General features: G+C 48.3%; 3 protein-coding genes across 4 annotated transcripts; 1 reads left to right on the top strand and 2 right to left on the bottom strand.

The window, feature by feature from the left end:
- Positions 1-461: 461 nt before the first annotated feature.
- Positions 462-3,058, bottom strand: LOC120900055 (protein SDA1 homolog). The gene is made up of 2 exons (XM_040306570.1): positions 1,936-3,058; positions 462-1,848 (listed from the first exon to the last, which is right to left on the bottom strand). The coding sequence occupies exons 1-2, from the start codon at positions 2,955-2,957 to the stop codon at positions 543-545; spliced, it is 2,328 nt and encodes a 775-aa protein (XP_040162504.1). The 5' UTR covers positions 2,958-3,058; the 3' UTR covers positions 462-542.
- A 1,206-nt stretch (positions 3,059-4,264) lies between these two features.
- On the top strand, positions 4,265-6,171 carry LOC120900376 (zinc finger CCCH domain-containing protein 15 homolog). The gene is made up of 4 exons (XM_040307276.1): positions 4,265-4,480; positions 4,611-5,054; positions 5,133-5,621; positions 5,688-6,171. Exons 1-4 carry the CDS (start codon positions 4,412-4,414, stop codon positions 5,946-5,948), a joined length of 1,263 nt encoding a protein of 420 aa, XP_040163210.1. The 5' UTR covers positions 4,265-4,411; the 3' UTR covers positions 5,949-6,171.
- Positions 6,172-6,243: 72 nt separating this feature from the next.
- LOC120900375 (homocysteine-responsive endoplasmic reticulum-resident ubiquitin-like domain member 2 protein) lies at positions 6,244-14,067 on the bottom strand. Of its 2 annotated transcripts, none has more exons than XM_040307274.1 (4): positions 12,192-14,067; positions 9,216-9,718; positions 8,433-9,137; positions 6,244-8,347 (listed from the first exon to the last, which is right to left on the bottom strand). In XM_040307274.1, exons 1-4 carry the CDS (start codon positions 12,315-12,317, stop codon positions 7,819-7,821), a joined length of 1,863 nt encoding a protein of 620 aa, XP_040163208.1. In that variant the 5' UTR covers positions 12,318-14,067; the 3' UTR covers positions 6,244-7,818. The 2 variants fall into 2 exon arrangements, with proteins under 2 accessions (XP_040163208.1, XP_040163209.1); XM_040307275.1 differs by lacking the exon at positions 12,192-14,067 and adding an exon at positions 9,885-10,048.
- Positions 14,068-15,140: the final 1,073 nt, after the last annotated feature.

Here is a 15,140-nt window from a genome sequence, read left to right as displayed (position 1 = left end):
CCGATTACGGAGTTGACACCGGAGCCGATTCCGGATCGGATTCGGCAGAATCGATCTGGAAATCGCAATTTGCTTCGGTAGCAGAATCAGGATTGGCTCCAGAAATGCAATTAGCTCCGGAAGGAGAATCAGTTCTTGAATCGAAACGAGAAGTTTCAGAAGCAAAATCAGTCCGGGAATCTCCATGAGAATGCATCGTTACTAGTAATTTTTTTATTCTTTGCTGCTATTAATACTTACCCAATCGCCTACTTCGTTTCGAAGCCGATTCTGATTTTGGAGCCTAGTCCGATGCCGGAGCCGAATTCGATCCCGGAACCAATTCCAGAGCCTATTCCGATTTCGGAATCGTTTTCGACGCAATCTTCATTTTTCTCATCACTAGTTCAATTCATAAAAAGCCTCGTTGGATGAATCACAGCATATCGTTTCATGTTGCAATTAATTAAAAAAGCTAAATATCAATTAGTATGACGTACATAGTTTGTTTTGGCACTACTTTCCTTCAAAAGTAGACGCCCAAACCAGCTTACCGCAGCGCTTTATTTCATCTTTTTAACGTGCAGCAAGTGCTTCCGCAGCGACATCTGCTTGTCGCGGAACGATTTCTTCACCTTGCCGCGCACCTTGTGCCGGATCATCGTGAAGTTCTTGTTCTTCTGCTTCTCACGGTTCGTCTTGGAGCAGTGCGGGTTCATGCGGTTGTCCTTGTAGCCGAACTTTTCCCGATCTTCGCGCCCCCGCTGCATGCTTTCCACGCGCGCCTGCTTGTCCGCCTTGCGCCGCTTGTAGATCATCTCGATCGCGTCCAGCTTCACGAACTCGCTGCGCTCCGTTTCCAGCTGCCGCTTGCGGCTGTGGTGCGTCACCTGCTTCTTCACGCGCTCCTGCTCGATGCGCGCAAAGTCTGCGTCGGTGAAGATCTTCGTCAGCGCCAGCTCCTGCATCGCTTCGGCCGTGTTGAGCGTTTGCTCGCCTGGCTTTTCCTCCGCCGGTTGTTCAGAAACTGTTTCCGCCTCCTTGCTAGCGGCGGTTGCCTTGGTTACTGTGGGAATTTTCTTCGGCCTGTACTTCCCTCGTTTTTTCGATTTTTTCTGCTTCTGCTCCTCAATTTGCTTCTGTTCTTCTTCCTCTTCCTCATCACTGCAATCTTCCCAGTCGCCCTCACCATCTTCATCTTCATCTTCCTCCTCATCATCTTCTTCATCTTCCTCTTCTTCTTCGTCCTCATCCTCCTCATCTTCCTCATCTTCCTTTTTCTTATTTTTGGAAGATTTTATCATCGTGATACCCTTCTTACCCTTCTCCTCACGCAACGCGGCTTCGAATTCATCCTCACTGCTGTCCACATCGATCCAGTCCGAATCCGACTCGTCCCCGCTCGGCCCAGCATCCCCCTCCAGCTCGGGCGCATCCTCCCGCAGCAGTGCTTCCGTGCCGGGAATGTATTCCGCAGCATTAATCTCGCCGTACCGTTTCGCTTTAATTTCCACGCTCGCTTCCGTCGGTCGGCCCCGGTCCTTCTTGGCCAGCAGTGTCGGCATCTGCTCCCGGTACAGCATTATCAACGCCTTCGATGCCATCATGACCGACTTTTCCTTGTAGTTCTTGTACATCGTTAAATCGCGCAGCAGGTCCTCGTTCATCGCGAGCGGACAGCGGACGCAGATTTCACGCACCGCATTCAGCCCGATCGCCATGACATCGCTCGAGTTCCGCTCGGTGACGAAGTTGTTGACCAGCGTCTTTATGACCGGTTCGATGATTTCCGGCGGAATCAGCTCGTGGGACGCTTGGGCGGCAAATTGCAGTATGCGCGTGACCTGCCGCTGATGGGGCTGCACAAAGCTGCGAAGGAAAGTGGGGGGAAACAAGGAAATGGTTACCGATGATCAATCGGGTTTCTAATGGTACCGGGTCAAAGCTTGCCCTTACCGCGTTATGTACGGATAGAAGCTGAACAGGAACAGCTCGTGAATGCCGATCAGTCGCGAAATGACGTCCAGATGCATCAGCTTCACCTCGAACCGTTCGTTCCCGTCCTGTAGCTGCTTGAACAGGCTTTCCGCCATGCCCTGCGGGTTGTGTATCAGATGGATGGCGGAGAAGTTAAACGCCACCGGGCGCTTCTTCTTCTTCTGGGCCTGCGTGTACAGCTTTTTGGCCGCCTCCACCTTCTTCTTGCGCTTCTTCGTCTTCTTGTTCACCTTGGCCGCCATCATGATGCCCTTCAGGTCCACCTCCCGGTCGCTGTCCTCCTCATCCTCGTCCTCCTCCTGCTGGTCCGTGCCGAGGAAAAACTTGAGCGACGCCACCAGCACCTTGGTAAACTTGGAAAAGCAGCCCACGTTCGCGATCACGTTCACCGTTTTCGCATCGTTCCACACCTGCTTCCGGTACAGCTCGATCATGATGTCCACCGACATCTTGGCCGCCTTCGGGTTCGTGTCCCGCAGCATCGTGTACATGAAGTTCTGCAGCGTCGAGTTCAGCTTCATGTCCTTCTGCTTGGCGTTCATGTTTTTGATGTCGTTGATGATGTGGTTCTCCAGGAACGTGCGCAGCGCCTTGTCCGGACAGCGCAGCAGCTGGAAGAACAGCTCCAGCAGATCGAGCGGCGAGATTAGGTTCTTGTTCCGCAGCAGTATCAGCGCCCGGCAGAACGTGTTGCGCATCTCCGGATCGAGCGTGGTCGAGTGCGTCTTCAACAGATCGACCAGCGTTTGCGGGAACGCCTTCAGGTCCTCTAGGTAGCACTGGGCGATCTGCGCCAGAAACATGATCGACTCGCACAGACTCTTGTTTTCCTTGTCCGGCTCGAGCCGGAAGATGTCCAGCACGCTGTGGAAATGGTGGTACTGCTGCAGGAACTCATCGCGGTACGATTCCGGATCGCGCTTGATCAGGTTCTGCAGCTGCGGCAAATTGTCCGGCAGCTGATTATTGTGGCGCACCATCCTTTTTCCACGGCGAACAAATACGTTTTCCAAGGATGTAAACAAACACGGCCAGCTACGCTACGGGCCTGACCACATGGCAAAAAGGACGGACTTTTGAAGTATTTACACCAAGGTGCGCTATCGAACGTGTTGCAAGGTGTGACAACTTTGGTTCGACGGCGGTGGATAGAGCGAGAGGTATAAAAAACATCGAACAGTGTGCGATGGTAGCAGAGTGACCAGAAATACCGATTAATCTGTATTCCTACCAAGGTGTTATAAATGACAAGGTGAAGTTGTTCAGAGCAAAATGACATTTCTCGACTTGACATATCTCTTCCGGGGGCTCCGGTATCAAAATCGGGGAGGGCTGGTGCGGGGTTAAGAAATTTGTATGCAGAGAGTGACAGATGTCCCCCACAATGTCGCCCAGCAAAAGCGATAAAAATCAATCTTCTAAATACATTATCCTTGATTCCTACCGATTTCTTTACATGCCTATCGATTCACAGATGGGCACCCTGAAAATACCGATTTATTTATTTTTCATACCGTAAACACAGATGAAATGCATATAAAATACTGAACGAGAAACCATCACATCATTTTCCCATTAATTTTATTTATTAAACTCCTTTTTTTCATTCATGAGGCGCGTGAAAAACTCCGGACTTATCGACTCCAAATCGAAAATTGTTCTACTGTATCGTACATATTCGATACCTTACTTGAAAGTAAATTAACTCATCCAAAATTGTCAAATCCAGGGGTCTCTAAACTATGTCCCGCGGACCGCATGCGTCCCTCAAGAGTCTTTAATGCGGCCCGCTATGATTGCGTAAAGGCTAAATTAAATAGCTTTTGTTTCTTACTAATCCGGACTGATCCGGACTGATCTGGATTGATCCGGATTATTCCGTACTGATCCAGACCGATCCGGAGTCGAACCCGGAGTCAAACACTTCTTTTTAACTGAGTTTCAAATTTATAAACTCACCGAAAACCACCGAAAAAAAATGTTGGTGTTCCTCAAGGTGTGTTTATTAAGGAGGTGAATTGTTAGCGCGTTTTCCGGGCGCCATCATTGAGTATTGTTATGTCAAATCGCATACAATTTTCTATACCCCCCTCCAGCCCTCCCCGATTTTAATACCGGAGCCCACAGTATTGTTATGTCAAGTCGTGAAATGTCAATTTGCTCTGAAGCACTTCACCTCCTAATATCCATACACCTTGGGTGTTCCTACCGAAAACCGCCAAAATAATCTGGTCACACTGTATAAGATTGTCAAACCAAAAACATCGCCTGACACATTGGGGAGCTGTCAGTGCGAAACGTCACCTTTCGGCAAGTTGGTCGCCGTGTGTGTTTTTGGCTGAATTGTTGTGCCATTTCCATTGCACAGATTGCCAGTTTTTACTATAAATTTCCTTAGCAAAAGACCTCCCACAGGGACGTAACCAGCCGGAAAATGCCTCCAAAGAAAGCACCTTCAACCTCGAAGAAGACGGAAGCGAAGAAAAAGGAGAAAATCATTGAGGTAATTGATGACGAACGACAGCTTCGTCCCGATGCGATGCTCCGACCCGAAACCGTGTGGAGTCTATACATGAATATGAGTGGCTAAAAATGGAACGTTTCCACTAAACCCAATTCACCCATTTCCGCAGGATAAAACGTTCGGGTTGAAAAACAAAAAAGGAGCCAAGCAGCAAAAGTTCATTTCGCAGGTAGAGAAGCAGGTCAAGAGTGGTGGCCAACATAACCTTGCCACGGCCACCAATGCCAAGAAGGAGGAAAAGGAGAAGAAGCTGAAGGAGCAGAAGGAGCTGGCCAAGCTGTTCAAGCCGGTCGCGACGCAGAAACTGGAAGCGGGCGCTGATCCCAAGTCGGTGCTGTGCGCCTTCTTCAAGCAGGGCACCTGCACGAAGGGGGACAAGTGCAAGTTTTCGCACGACCCGGCCGTGGAGCGCAAGTCGGAGAAGCGATCGATACACGTCGACATACGCGATGCCGATGTGAACGATACGATCGAGAACTGGTCCGAGGAGAAGCTGGCCGAGGTGGTGGCCAAAAAGCACGGCAAAGAGAAAACGATGCCGACGACCACTATCGTAGGTGCAATTGCATTTGGCCGCGCTTGCAGTTCCTCTACATCCGTCCACGTTTTTGTTTTCTGTTTTTTGTTGTAGATCTGCAAATACTTCCTCGACGCGGTGGAACGTTCGCTGTACGGCTGGTTCTGGGAGTGCCCGAATGGCGAGAAGTGTATCTACCGCCACGCCCTGCCGCCCGGCTACGTGCTGAAGAAGGACAAAAAGAAGGCCGAATCACAGAAGGAGGAGATATCGCTGGTCGATCTGATTGAGCGCGAGCGGGCGGCACTCGGGCCGAGCCAGACGCGCGTCACGCTCGAATCGTTCCTGGCGTGGAAGAAGCGCAAGCTGCAGGAGAAGAAGGACAAGCTGCAGAAGGAGGAGGAGCGCAAGCTGAAGGACTTCAAGGCCGGCCGGCAGAACGGACTGTCCGGTAGGGAGATGTTCAGCTTCAATCCGGACCTGATCGACGACGGCACGGACGATGGCGAGGCGGTCGAGTCGTACGGCCGCAACGAGGACGATGACGATGCAACCGAATACAGGGAGCTGGATTTGAACATGCTCAGTCTCAACATCAAGGACGTAAGTGGAAGGTGAAGAGTGCCAAAATGCACCAAGCTACAAGCCTTCTTCTCTCCCTTTTTGCAGGTCGATAACACTGGCACGGTCGCTGAAACGGATCGATGGGAAAAGATGGCAGCGGAAGCGGCCAGTCGAACTGCTGCCGACGCTACCGCCGCTGAGGGTGATGCCGACGGGGCGGCTGCAAACGATGCGGCACCGATCAACGAGAACCTGTTCCTCGAAGAAGACCTCGAAGGATTGGACGACGACCTAAGCGATGACGATGACGACGAGGACGAAAACAATGGCGGTGGAACTTCGAACGAGGCGAGTGAAAAATCGTGATAAGATACCGCTAGCGAACCACACTCACACCGTTTCATGCAAAGCAAATAGAGAGAGATAGAGAGAGAACGCAGCCTACTAGATCCTTCTAGAGTGCACAACGTCGTCGTTAGGGTTCTGTTTTTTTGTCGCCACTCTCCCGGATGTTTCCGACTCTTTTTAATTAAAAGCATAAAGTGTAATAAAGCTAAATTGTTCACAAATGGCTTCTATAACTATTAAATGCTGTGTGAATGTTTTCTATTTGACTATTTATCACTTCTCTCATATAATCAATCCCTTTAACGTTATTATGTTTACATCGTTTTTTTTACTGCTTTATTTTCATAATTAATACATCAATCACAATGATTTAACAAGTAAAAAATCAAGAAATATGGTAAACGGGGGGAGGCAAACACAATCTTTCCCTACGCTTTATTATACATCTTTTTTTGTTTAAATATTTTTGTGTTTTATTTTCCTAATGTTTTTAGTTGATTTTGATGCCTTTGTTTGTAGTTTTTTTTTTTAGTTAGTCCGTGCTAACAATCGAAATCTGCCCACTTTTGCTTAAAGCTATAGAACGTGCGCCCTAACTCCAATCTACTTATTATTCCCATTTCTCCCCCCCCCCCCTAAATCCGGTAAAGGGTTTTTTGTTTGTTTAAATGATGTACACGTAATATCTCTACTACATTTACTCTCTTCGTACTACGCAACCCCCTATCATTAAAACGTTTGTTTTTACTTTGCTTGCTCTTTAATTTTGTTTGCTCCAGCTTTTCCCTTCCAGCGGGAAGCAGAAACGAATAGTGTTTTACATTATACTACCGGGATTATTGGAGGAGGATTGGGAGCGGAAAAATGGGAATTGTGATTTAAATTGTACAGCAATCCTTTGGAATTGCACAATATTACATACGAACCAATCCGATTCCTAAACAGAGCACCATGAAAAAAGAACGAAAGAACAACTATCGTTCTGCGAGTTTTTTTTTGCACAGAAACATATCCTGACTAACGTACACAAAGGGAAGAAGAAGAAGGGTTCTAGCTAACGACTTTCATCCCTACAGGCGCTAACACCACGCTAGCACACGCAACATGCATGGCCCACAATTAACATAAAGTATTAAATAACATATTGTGGGGGAGGAGGGAAAGGCATTTAAAATAAGGGAAAAAACAAATTAGTCAATACAGGGTGTTTAAGGGGTTCTCATACATGTGGGATTCTTTCATGACCCTTTCTTACAGGAAATGAACTTAATGTGAAAGGAATTGGACTCTATAGTACCCTTGATGGACAAATCCAATAGGAATTTCCAGTGAGTGTCCAAAAAGGGTGCCATGAAATCCAATTTCCAGCATATGAAGTACACTTCCCATAAAAAAGAGTCAAGAAAGTACTATGAGCGCTCCTGAATAACGCTGTAAACACACACACACGGCGATTATCTTTCATAGGTCCTGTTAAGGAGATGACGTACTAAATTCGTCACCCTTTGGGATAGAGAAAAATGCCCATTTTGTTAAGGTGCGCCGAATTCGTTGGACTGTGGTGTGGTTAGTTTTCCCTCATAAATTCCGTTCTCCTCGCATAGGTATAATTCTATACTGTACAAAGCTTCTGGGCTCTTCCCGTTCCGTTTTTTGTAAGCTACGCGGGTCCCGTAATATGACGCGGGTGTGGCGGTAGAGCGCGTAATATATAAGAGGGGGTGTATACAGAAAAGCATCCACCTTATTTTTTTCTTTCCCTGCCTCACAAACAAGGAGCGCAAGAAGATGTAAAGAGTGGTGGTAGCACTAGAAAAGACAAACGCATACCAGTGTACACCACCGAAAAGCTTACCGAAAAGCTCAGAGCAGAGCACACGCCGCCCTTTTACGCCGCCGGTGTGTCCGGAATGATGGAGGTAAAGAACGTTATCACCAGCGTGCCGAGGAAGGACGTCATATCGTTGAACGTCATCCGTTGGCCCTCGGCAGCGGGCTGCTCCGCCGTACCGTGCTCATCGCTCGCAACGCTCGCCGCTTGTGCTGCTTCCTGCTGGTGCTGGTCCTGCTCCGTCACGGGGGCGGCGGTTGCTTCCGCGTTTTGGCTCAGTGGACCAGTGCGGGGGCGGGGCACCACTGTACGGCCACTGGTAGAAGCTTCTTGGCTGTTGCGCGATGAGGAAGGACCTGCTTCACTGGTTTCCCGCTTGGTAGCGCTCTCCGTACCGGACGTGCCCGCCGCAGCAGCGGGTTCGTGTGCCGGCAGCTGTTCCGCGTTCTGCTCAGGTACGTTGTTATGGTTTGGCTGGCCGGCGACCGGTTCCTGTTGCTCTCTGGCCGGGGCCGCATCCTGTGCTACCGGCGGCACCCGGGGCGTACGCCTGTCGGCCTGATAATAACGATCCAGATGCTTTTTGCTGGAAAAGTATCAACAAAGGCACAGAGCGTTTACGTTAAGGATATAGGGCGAGAGCAGGAATGTTAATGTACTACTATACTTACAGATACAACATCACACCGATGAAGAGAACCGTTAGGCATCGTATCGGCGACGAGTACAGGTATATCACGGTGATCAAAATCCCAACCCGGCACATGCTGAAGAACACATCCAGCCAGTCATTGTTTTCCTGCTCCTCCACGACAATGTTGGGGAAGCGGCGGGCACGGGCCGGGGCACCAGCACCAGCCTGTCCACCGTCCGGCTGCGCACCTCCTGCCGCTCCCTGCTGTTCGGCAGCCGCCGTCGCTACCACCTCGCCACCGCTCGTGCCTGGCGCCGTGGCCGTACCGTCGCCCGCCTCTCCTCCCGCTGTAGCCGACGCTCCGGCAGCAATCGGGGCCGTGGTGGGAGTTTGCTGGCCGGTGGGCATCGGCAGCCCGGGAGTGGTGGGTAGGAAATTGCTTGCCCCATTGCCGGCCGGACTGGAAGCGGCAGCAGCAGCAGTGGCTGGAATGTTGCCGGACGAAGGGAACCCGCTGGCATACGGGGCCGTCGCCATGCAGGGATAGTAGGCAAGATTGGGGAAAGCGCCCGGTATCGTCGTTGGCTGTACCATCGGCATGAACGGAACGTTCGGGAACGGTGGTTGCGCACCGGAAAGGGGATATGCGGTCGGAGTCGTCGTCGATGGTGCGGCATTTCCGGCCGTGCCTGGTAGTGCACCGCCCGACTGCACCGCATTTACATTCGCTTGCTCATTGATGCTGGAAAGTGAGATGGAAAGAAAGCGCACCCGTTAGAGCATGGTGGAAGAGTGGCCACAACGTTTCCAATATACTTACAGGTTAACATATTGATTCAAACACTGCATGTAGGTGTGCATGTACGCCTGCAGTGCGGCCGTTTGTTCCACAAACTGTGACGGTCGCGGATTAGCCCGTGGCGCGCTGCCCGGCTGCGATACCCCCCGATGACGTAGACCATCGCCACTCGCACCGTCGCCCAGCGTCGTTTCTCCCACACCTTCACGTGAACTTTGCCCGTACGATACGCCCGGACCCGAGGTGCTGGTCGAAGTGCTGGAAGTGCCACTCGAACCGGCGGACGCTGCCGTGCTGCTGCTGCTGCTACTGCTGGCAGCGTTCGAAGCCATTTTGGTGCTGCTGTTGCTGCTCGATTTACTGCCGCTGCTGCTGCTGCTCCCACCGTAGTAGCTGTTCTTTGGCGTGAAAACTAAATGCACCGTGTGGGCCTGCTGTCCATCGTACTGGCGCAGGACGTCTTTCAGGACCACGCTATCGCCCAGCAGCTGGCCAGAGTAGATCAGCTTCTGTTCATCGGTGCTCTGGAGAGCAGAGAAAAGAAAAAAAAGGGAAAAAGGAAAATAAACATTAAATTGCGACGAAAGTGTAAATGCATTCCACGACAACTAAAACTACAACATTAACAGCCAGTTTTGGGGACGTGGTATTGATGTTCATTCAAGCTACTCGATTTTCCTTTCCACCTACACAGAATATGAACTATAAACAGTCTTTTTTCTCCTAAATCTCCTCAAAAACTCCGACCTAACCACAGTGTTATTGAAATACTACTGTGCTCTCTCCCCTCCCCATATGCTATACTGACGTTGGTTGGTATGTTTATTACCACCACACCGAATCTACACACATTTTGCTCGTTATCATGTGGCGATGAAAACGACCGTATTTCAAACGGCTGTCCACACTACAACCATTAAAAGTTTCCTTTTTTATTTTTATTTTTTTGGTACACATTCGCACAACCTCTTATCATTATCCAACTGGAAAGGGCCACGTACTTGCAGCACTCAGCACACACTAAACAGGGGAGTGATGGCTCACACTCATACAGAAGGAGCTGCCGAGATTTTGCAAGGTTACGGTGTGTGGAGGCTTCTCATTTACTGGTACGAAAAGTTTAACCACATCTGTTTTCGAATCTGCTTAGGTGATTTGATTTACATTTTGGAGATTTTCTATTTGCTGGCCATCGAAATTTTTGAAAGCATTTTGTTAAAGAGCACTTGTATCTATTACAGGGTTGAGTCAATTGGCCTCATTTGCCTCTTTCAATCGGTAGATTAATTCTATCTCTTTTTTGTTGGGAAGAGAACTTCATACGATGGAAATTGGACTCTATGATACCTCTTTGGACAGGTTCCTTGTAAATTCCTATTGGATTTGTCCAACAAGAGTGCTATAGAATACAATTCCCATTACATTAAGTTTATTTCACGTAAGAACGAGCCAATAAAGTGTCCCACAACTATGAGAACTCCTGGAAAACCCTGTATTATTAAGCTTGATCAATAATGTAACTGCTGTAATTTAATTTTATAAAAATAATAATAATTTCGCAACTCCCACAACAATGTAAACACACAACTCAAGCTGTCCCGTAAGTTGGCACGACCGCAGCTTGTGTACAAACACTAGAAACAGTGCTAAAAAAATAAAGAAAAACAGAGATTAGCACTATCTCTCGCCACAAATCGATTTAATTATCATCAAACAAAGACGGTACTGTGTTGGGGGAATTTCCACCCTTACATACATATATACACACACACAGTTCAGATTTCGCACAATTGCAATTACACATACTTGAAATGGGAATGGAAGCCTACAGAAGATGCAAAAAAATAATAATATTACAACAAATCGTAAAAGTTTGATTTATAAAACAAGAAATGGAAAACACTTTTCGTCCGTTTTTGCATTCCATCACGTACCAAGAATGAACTATTACCCTATGCCATGCCATTCGAGTTGCTGCGGTTGTTGGTACAATAATCGATTTACAAAACAATGACGTGTCCCAATCTTTCTCTGCCTTTCTGCCAATGTTTGAGACTGTCTTGCTGGAGAAGTTTATGGCAATTCCTCCCAAACAGTAGCAAAAAACTGGCCAACGGAAGAGATATCATAAATCAAATACCATTTGCCACTGGCACAGGAATGTTCTTGCCGGCGACGAATGATGCAATAAAACTGTACGCCATTGCTTTGAAAAGTAAATAAATAAGGCGTGCGCGGTGCGCGGGGCCGCGAAGCGATCTTCAAATTACGCATTCATTCCAGTGTCGATCGATATGCTAGAATCTTCTCGCTGCAGTTTAAATTACTGTCTGTGCTGTTGAGACAAGAAGGAAGGAGAGCAAAAAATAAAAACAGAACATCCACACACACAAAGCATTAAATCTGTACAGCTGGATTTTTTCCTGTTCTGTACTGTGTGATTACACGTGTCCAAACAATGTCCGCTGTGTGGACTGATCGGGCCCGTTAGCGTTTGTTGGTGTGTGTGTGTCGAAGGTGACCGCTGTTTGTTCAAGACATAATCGAACCGGTCATCCCTCCGGCTTTACAGCATTTCTTCCCCTTTTGCATCATTAGCCGTTAATTAAGCCCGTTCTCACATACAGGACAGTCCCGGTCGCCGGATACGTGTATGAGTCCAGCAATTTGTCACGTGTACCCGCCGCCGTCGCCAACGGTAATCGATACGCTGGTGTGCGCTGGGGTCTGTGAATCATCCTTTCATTAACTGGCTGCCTTCGAGAGACGACACTACCCGGGTCGTACTGTCACTGTTGTGGCCTTTTTAGGGAAAATCGATTTGTGCCATTTGTGCTACAAGAACAACAACAAAAAAGGAAGCAATTTCCCACCAAAAAGTATTGTTCTTTTGCCCTGATTAGGCGGGGGGTGATTGTGAGATGATTGAGCAAATGAAAACAAAAGGTCGACTGGCGGGGAACAGGCTGTCCGTCTGTCTGCCCCATTCTCACTTACCGGCTTGCCTGGGTACACCTCCGTCAGGTGGCCCTTCAGTCGGCGAATCGTCCAGGATGGTTCGCATTTGATGGTCAGGTCCTCGCACTGCTGATTGGACGCCTTCACGATCAGCGTTACATCCATGTTGCAGCGGTGTTTGTTGACGGTAGATGGTTGTGTCTCCGGTTTTATTCCTTCAACTTTAAAACACACAGCGCGACGATGACGAAGATGATTGTTCCACTGCACAGTGCGTATATTGGGATCTCTGGTTGCTGAGACGCGGACGTTTCTACGCTGCGAAGGAGAATTAATGCGACAACACTCCACCCCGGGGTAGAACCTTTCCAACTGGACGGCGCACAGATGGTTCCTGTCGTTCGTGGTGGCAGAATCTGACGAGATGTATTGTAAAACTTTACACAAACGCTCGCGAGCACTGTATCCACACCACTACAGCTGTTTTGTTGTTATTTCACGATGCCACACTGCGGGGAGAACCTCTATCTTGTTGTTGTTGTTGTTGTGTGTGTGTTTTTTCGTTTTGTTTTTGGGACGATTCTGTTCGGACGAGGGAGGAGTACCGATGGTTAAAAAAATATATATGGAAACCTCCCGAAACAAAACTCGAGGTCCACAAGGGTCGTCGTAGGAGGGTATTCCGTGCCGTTTGCTGATGTTGACGAGCCCCGTTGTCTGTGTTCGTTTGTCTATTACTACCTCGTTCCGTGTGTTTGTGTGTTCGGGGAGCAGTTGCTGATTAGAGAGACACACTCGCTTGCTGCTACTGCTGTCGCCGACTTCCGAAACGAAATGAATCTATTGCACCACCACCAACACCCTCCGTCCAAGGTCTGGTTGTTGTGATTGCGTAGTCGGGACTTTGCTGCCTTTTTCTTGGGGGGACTTTTGTTTTTTTTTTTCTTTATGCAAAATGCAATCGTCCTCGGCTGTTGAGTTTGCCAATATTTTGGCCTCGCTCGGCAGGCAAAAGAAATGAGATGAGCGCAACGGTTAGCTAGCTGGTGGCTAAATTTAGAAAACCAAAACAAAGTGTCGATGGAGAGTTGCTCTTTCCCCTCCTCGCCCGTTTCTTTTCGCACTACAATTTCGATCGACTGCTGCTGGCTACGGGGCACGGTGCGCTGCAGCAAGTTTTATGAACCACCCCGACGACTGCAGGGGTGAACTTTAATTACACAAACGCACACGGACGCGCGTGCACAGGCACACAGAGCGCCACAGACACACTCGGTCACTTCCTGCTGTATGCCACGGTCAGCCCTGTGACCGACGCAAAAGTTCGAGGTAAAAACTCGCGCACACACACACAGTCGTTTCGCACGGACGGCTTAGGTCGGAATCCAATTCCGACGATTTTCCTTGACACTTTGTCGCTCCGCACACTGCGATTGTTTCAATTGCACCGCAATAAACAACAAACTCACATCCAGCCACACGACGACCGATGCACACACACGCACCTACTCTCACGAACTTCTTCCGATTGGACTTGGTGCAAATACCACTCAACTGCTTGGTCTGGGGTAGGAGAAAAAACGTACCAAGTGCAAACGCGCAACAACAAAAAACAACAACGCAGATGAAAATCCGATTTTCCGATCCTTTCGGACACCACACCCGGGTACGACAACACAAACGGACGACCAGGAAAAGGTGTGTAGAGGTGGCGCAGGGCGGTATTATATTTTGCGTGTAGCAAAACGGTCGCAGCACTTTCTTCTCGTTTCGCGTTGATAACAAAATTGAGAAAGTTACTCGTTCAGCGGATCTGACGAGGCCATTGCACACCAGACGGGGTCGCTTTATTTGCTTCGGGGTTTGGTTTCCGAATGTTTGTATAGTGTGGAATTTGTGGTGCTCGCTGATTGGTCGAGGCGCGCACAGTGGGCTGCCCCCGTGCGATGGTTCGGTCCGTGCGTTGACAGCAGTGCTGGCAGCTGCACGGTGGGTAGCATTTTTGCACCGACATTTGTTCTCCGCTGACAAAAATGTTGGTGAATTTATTATTATTCTTTTTAAGTAATATTTTGTTTTGTGTTAACTATTGCTTCTCTAGTTAGGGTAGCGTCGTACGCGAACATACTCGCCTATAAAGGCTTTCGAGATACATTCAATACCATACTGCTGGATAATCAGTTCTTGCTACGAAAGGACGGTCCAATCTAGACTTGAACCCACGACGGGCCTATTGTTAAGTCGTGCAGGTTAAACTGTTACATAAACAATGTTTAAAATATTTGATTTTAGTGAATAGACGATACCAGCCAATCTTATTTGGTATTACCAACTTCAAAAGCATTACCTTTTTAGTGTTACGTTATCAAGGCCCGAATGTTTGAAAATTTTGGGTTTTTCTTAAAATTAAATTAATCATTACATTAAAGCATTAAAAAATAATCATAATCATCATTAAATCATAATCATCATTAAAGAACATCATAAAAATAAGTTCGAAATTAATTCACATGCAGCAAACTTTTCTTAAACGATTTTCTAGGCAACTCAAATGGGATGGTTTCGTGATACGGTCTAGCGATGTGCTCTCTGAAAGCGTACTCACGACTCCAATGTAACTTGAGGTATTGTTAGTCCGATTCCGACTTCAGTAAAATCGGAATCACTAGTTCCGCTCGAAGTCGGAGTCGTCTGAAGTCATTTGGAATCGGAGTCGTCCGGAGTCTTCCGGAGCTCAGAGTCATTCGGAGTCATCCAGAGCTGATCGGAGTCGACCGGAATCGGGGGGTCATCATGAGCCGTCCGGTGCAATGTAATTGTCATCAGACATTTCATTTTAATTTTTTTGTCTTTCACTTTGCACGTACACTTCGTATACATGCCTTTATTTCGAAGGCTGACTCCGGACGACTCCGATTCCGAACGATTTCGGATGATGCTGGACGACTCCGGACGATTCCTGCTCTGAACGATTCCGGGCGACTCTGG

Source organism: Anopheles arabiensis, chromosome 3 (assembly GCF_016920715.1).
Source record: "Anopheles arabiensis isolate DONGOLA chromosome 3, AaraD3, whole genome shotgun sequence".
NCBI lineage: Eukaryota > Metazoa > Arthropoda > Insecta > Diptera > Culicidae > Anopheles > Anopheles arabiensis.
Note: the sequence above shows the minus strand (reverse complement) of the source record. Positions and strands in the feature narration are given on the sequence as shown.

Excerpts from the sequence above, each read along its gene's own strand:
- LOC120900376 (XM_040307276.1), top strand. The coding sequence starts at position 4,412 with ATGCCTCCAAAGAAAGCACCTTCAACCTCGAAGAAGACGGAAGCGAAG. Across the intron at positions 4,481-4,610 it reads AAAAGGAGAAAATCATTGAG|GATAAAACGTTCGGGTTGAA; the intron begins GTAATTGATGAC and ends CCATTTCCGCAG. Across the intron at positions 5,055-5,132 it reads CGATGCCGACGACCACTATC|ATCTGCAAATACTTCCTCGA; the intron begins GTAGGTGCAATT and ends TTTTTGTTGTAG.
- LOC120900375 (XM_040307274.1), bottom strand. The coding sequence starts at position 12,317 with ATGGATGTAACGCTGATCGTGAAGGCGTCCAATCAGCAGTGCGAGGAC. Across the intron at positions 9,719-12,191 it reads AGGTGTACCCAGGCAAGCCG|AGCACCGATGAACAGAAGCT; the intron begins GTAAGTGAGAAT and ends TCTGCTCTCCAG. Across the intron at positions 9,138-9,215 it reads TTGAATCAATATGTTAACCT|CATCAATGAGCAAGCGAATG; the intron begins GTAAGTATATTG and ends CTCACTTTCCAG.
- LOC120900055 (XM_040306570.1), bottom strand. The coding sequence starts at position 2,957 with ATGGTGCGCCACAATAATCAGCTGCCGGACAATTTGCCGCAGCTGCAG. Across the intron at positions 1,849-1,935 it reads TTCTATCCGTACATAACGCG|CTTTGTGCAGCCCCATCAGC; the intron begins GTAAGGGCAAGC and ends TTTCCTTCGCAG.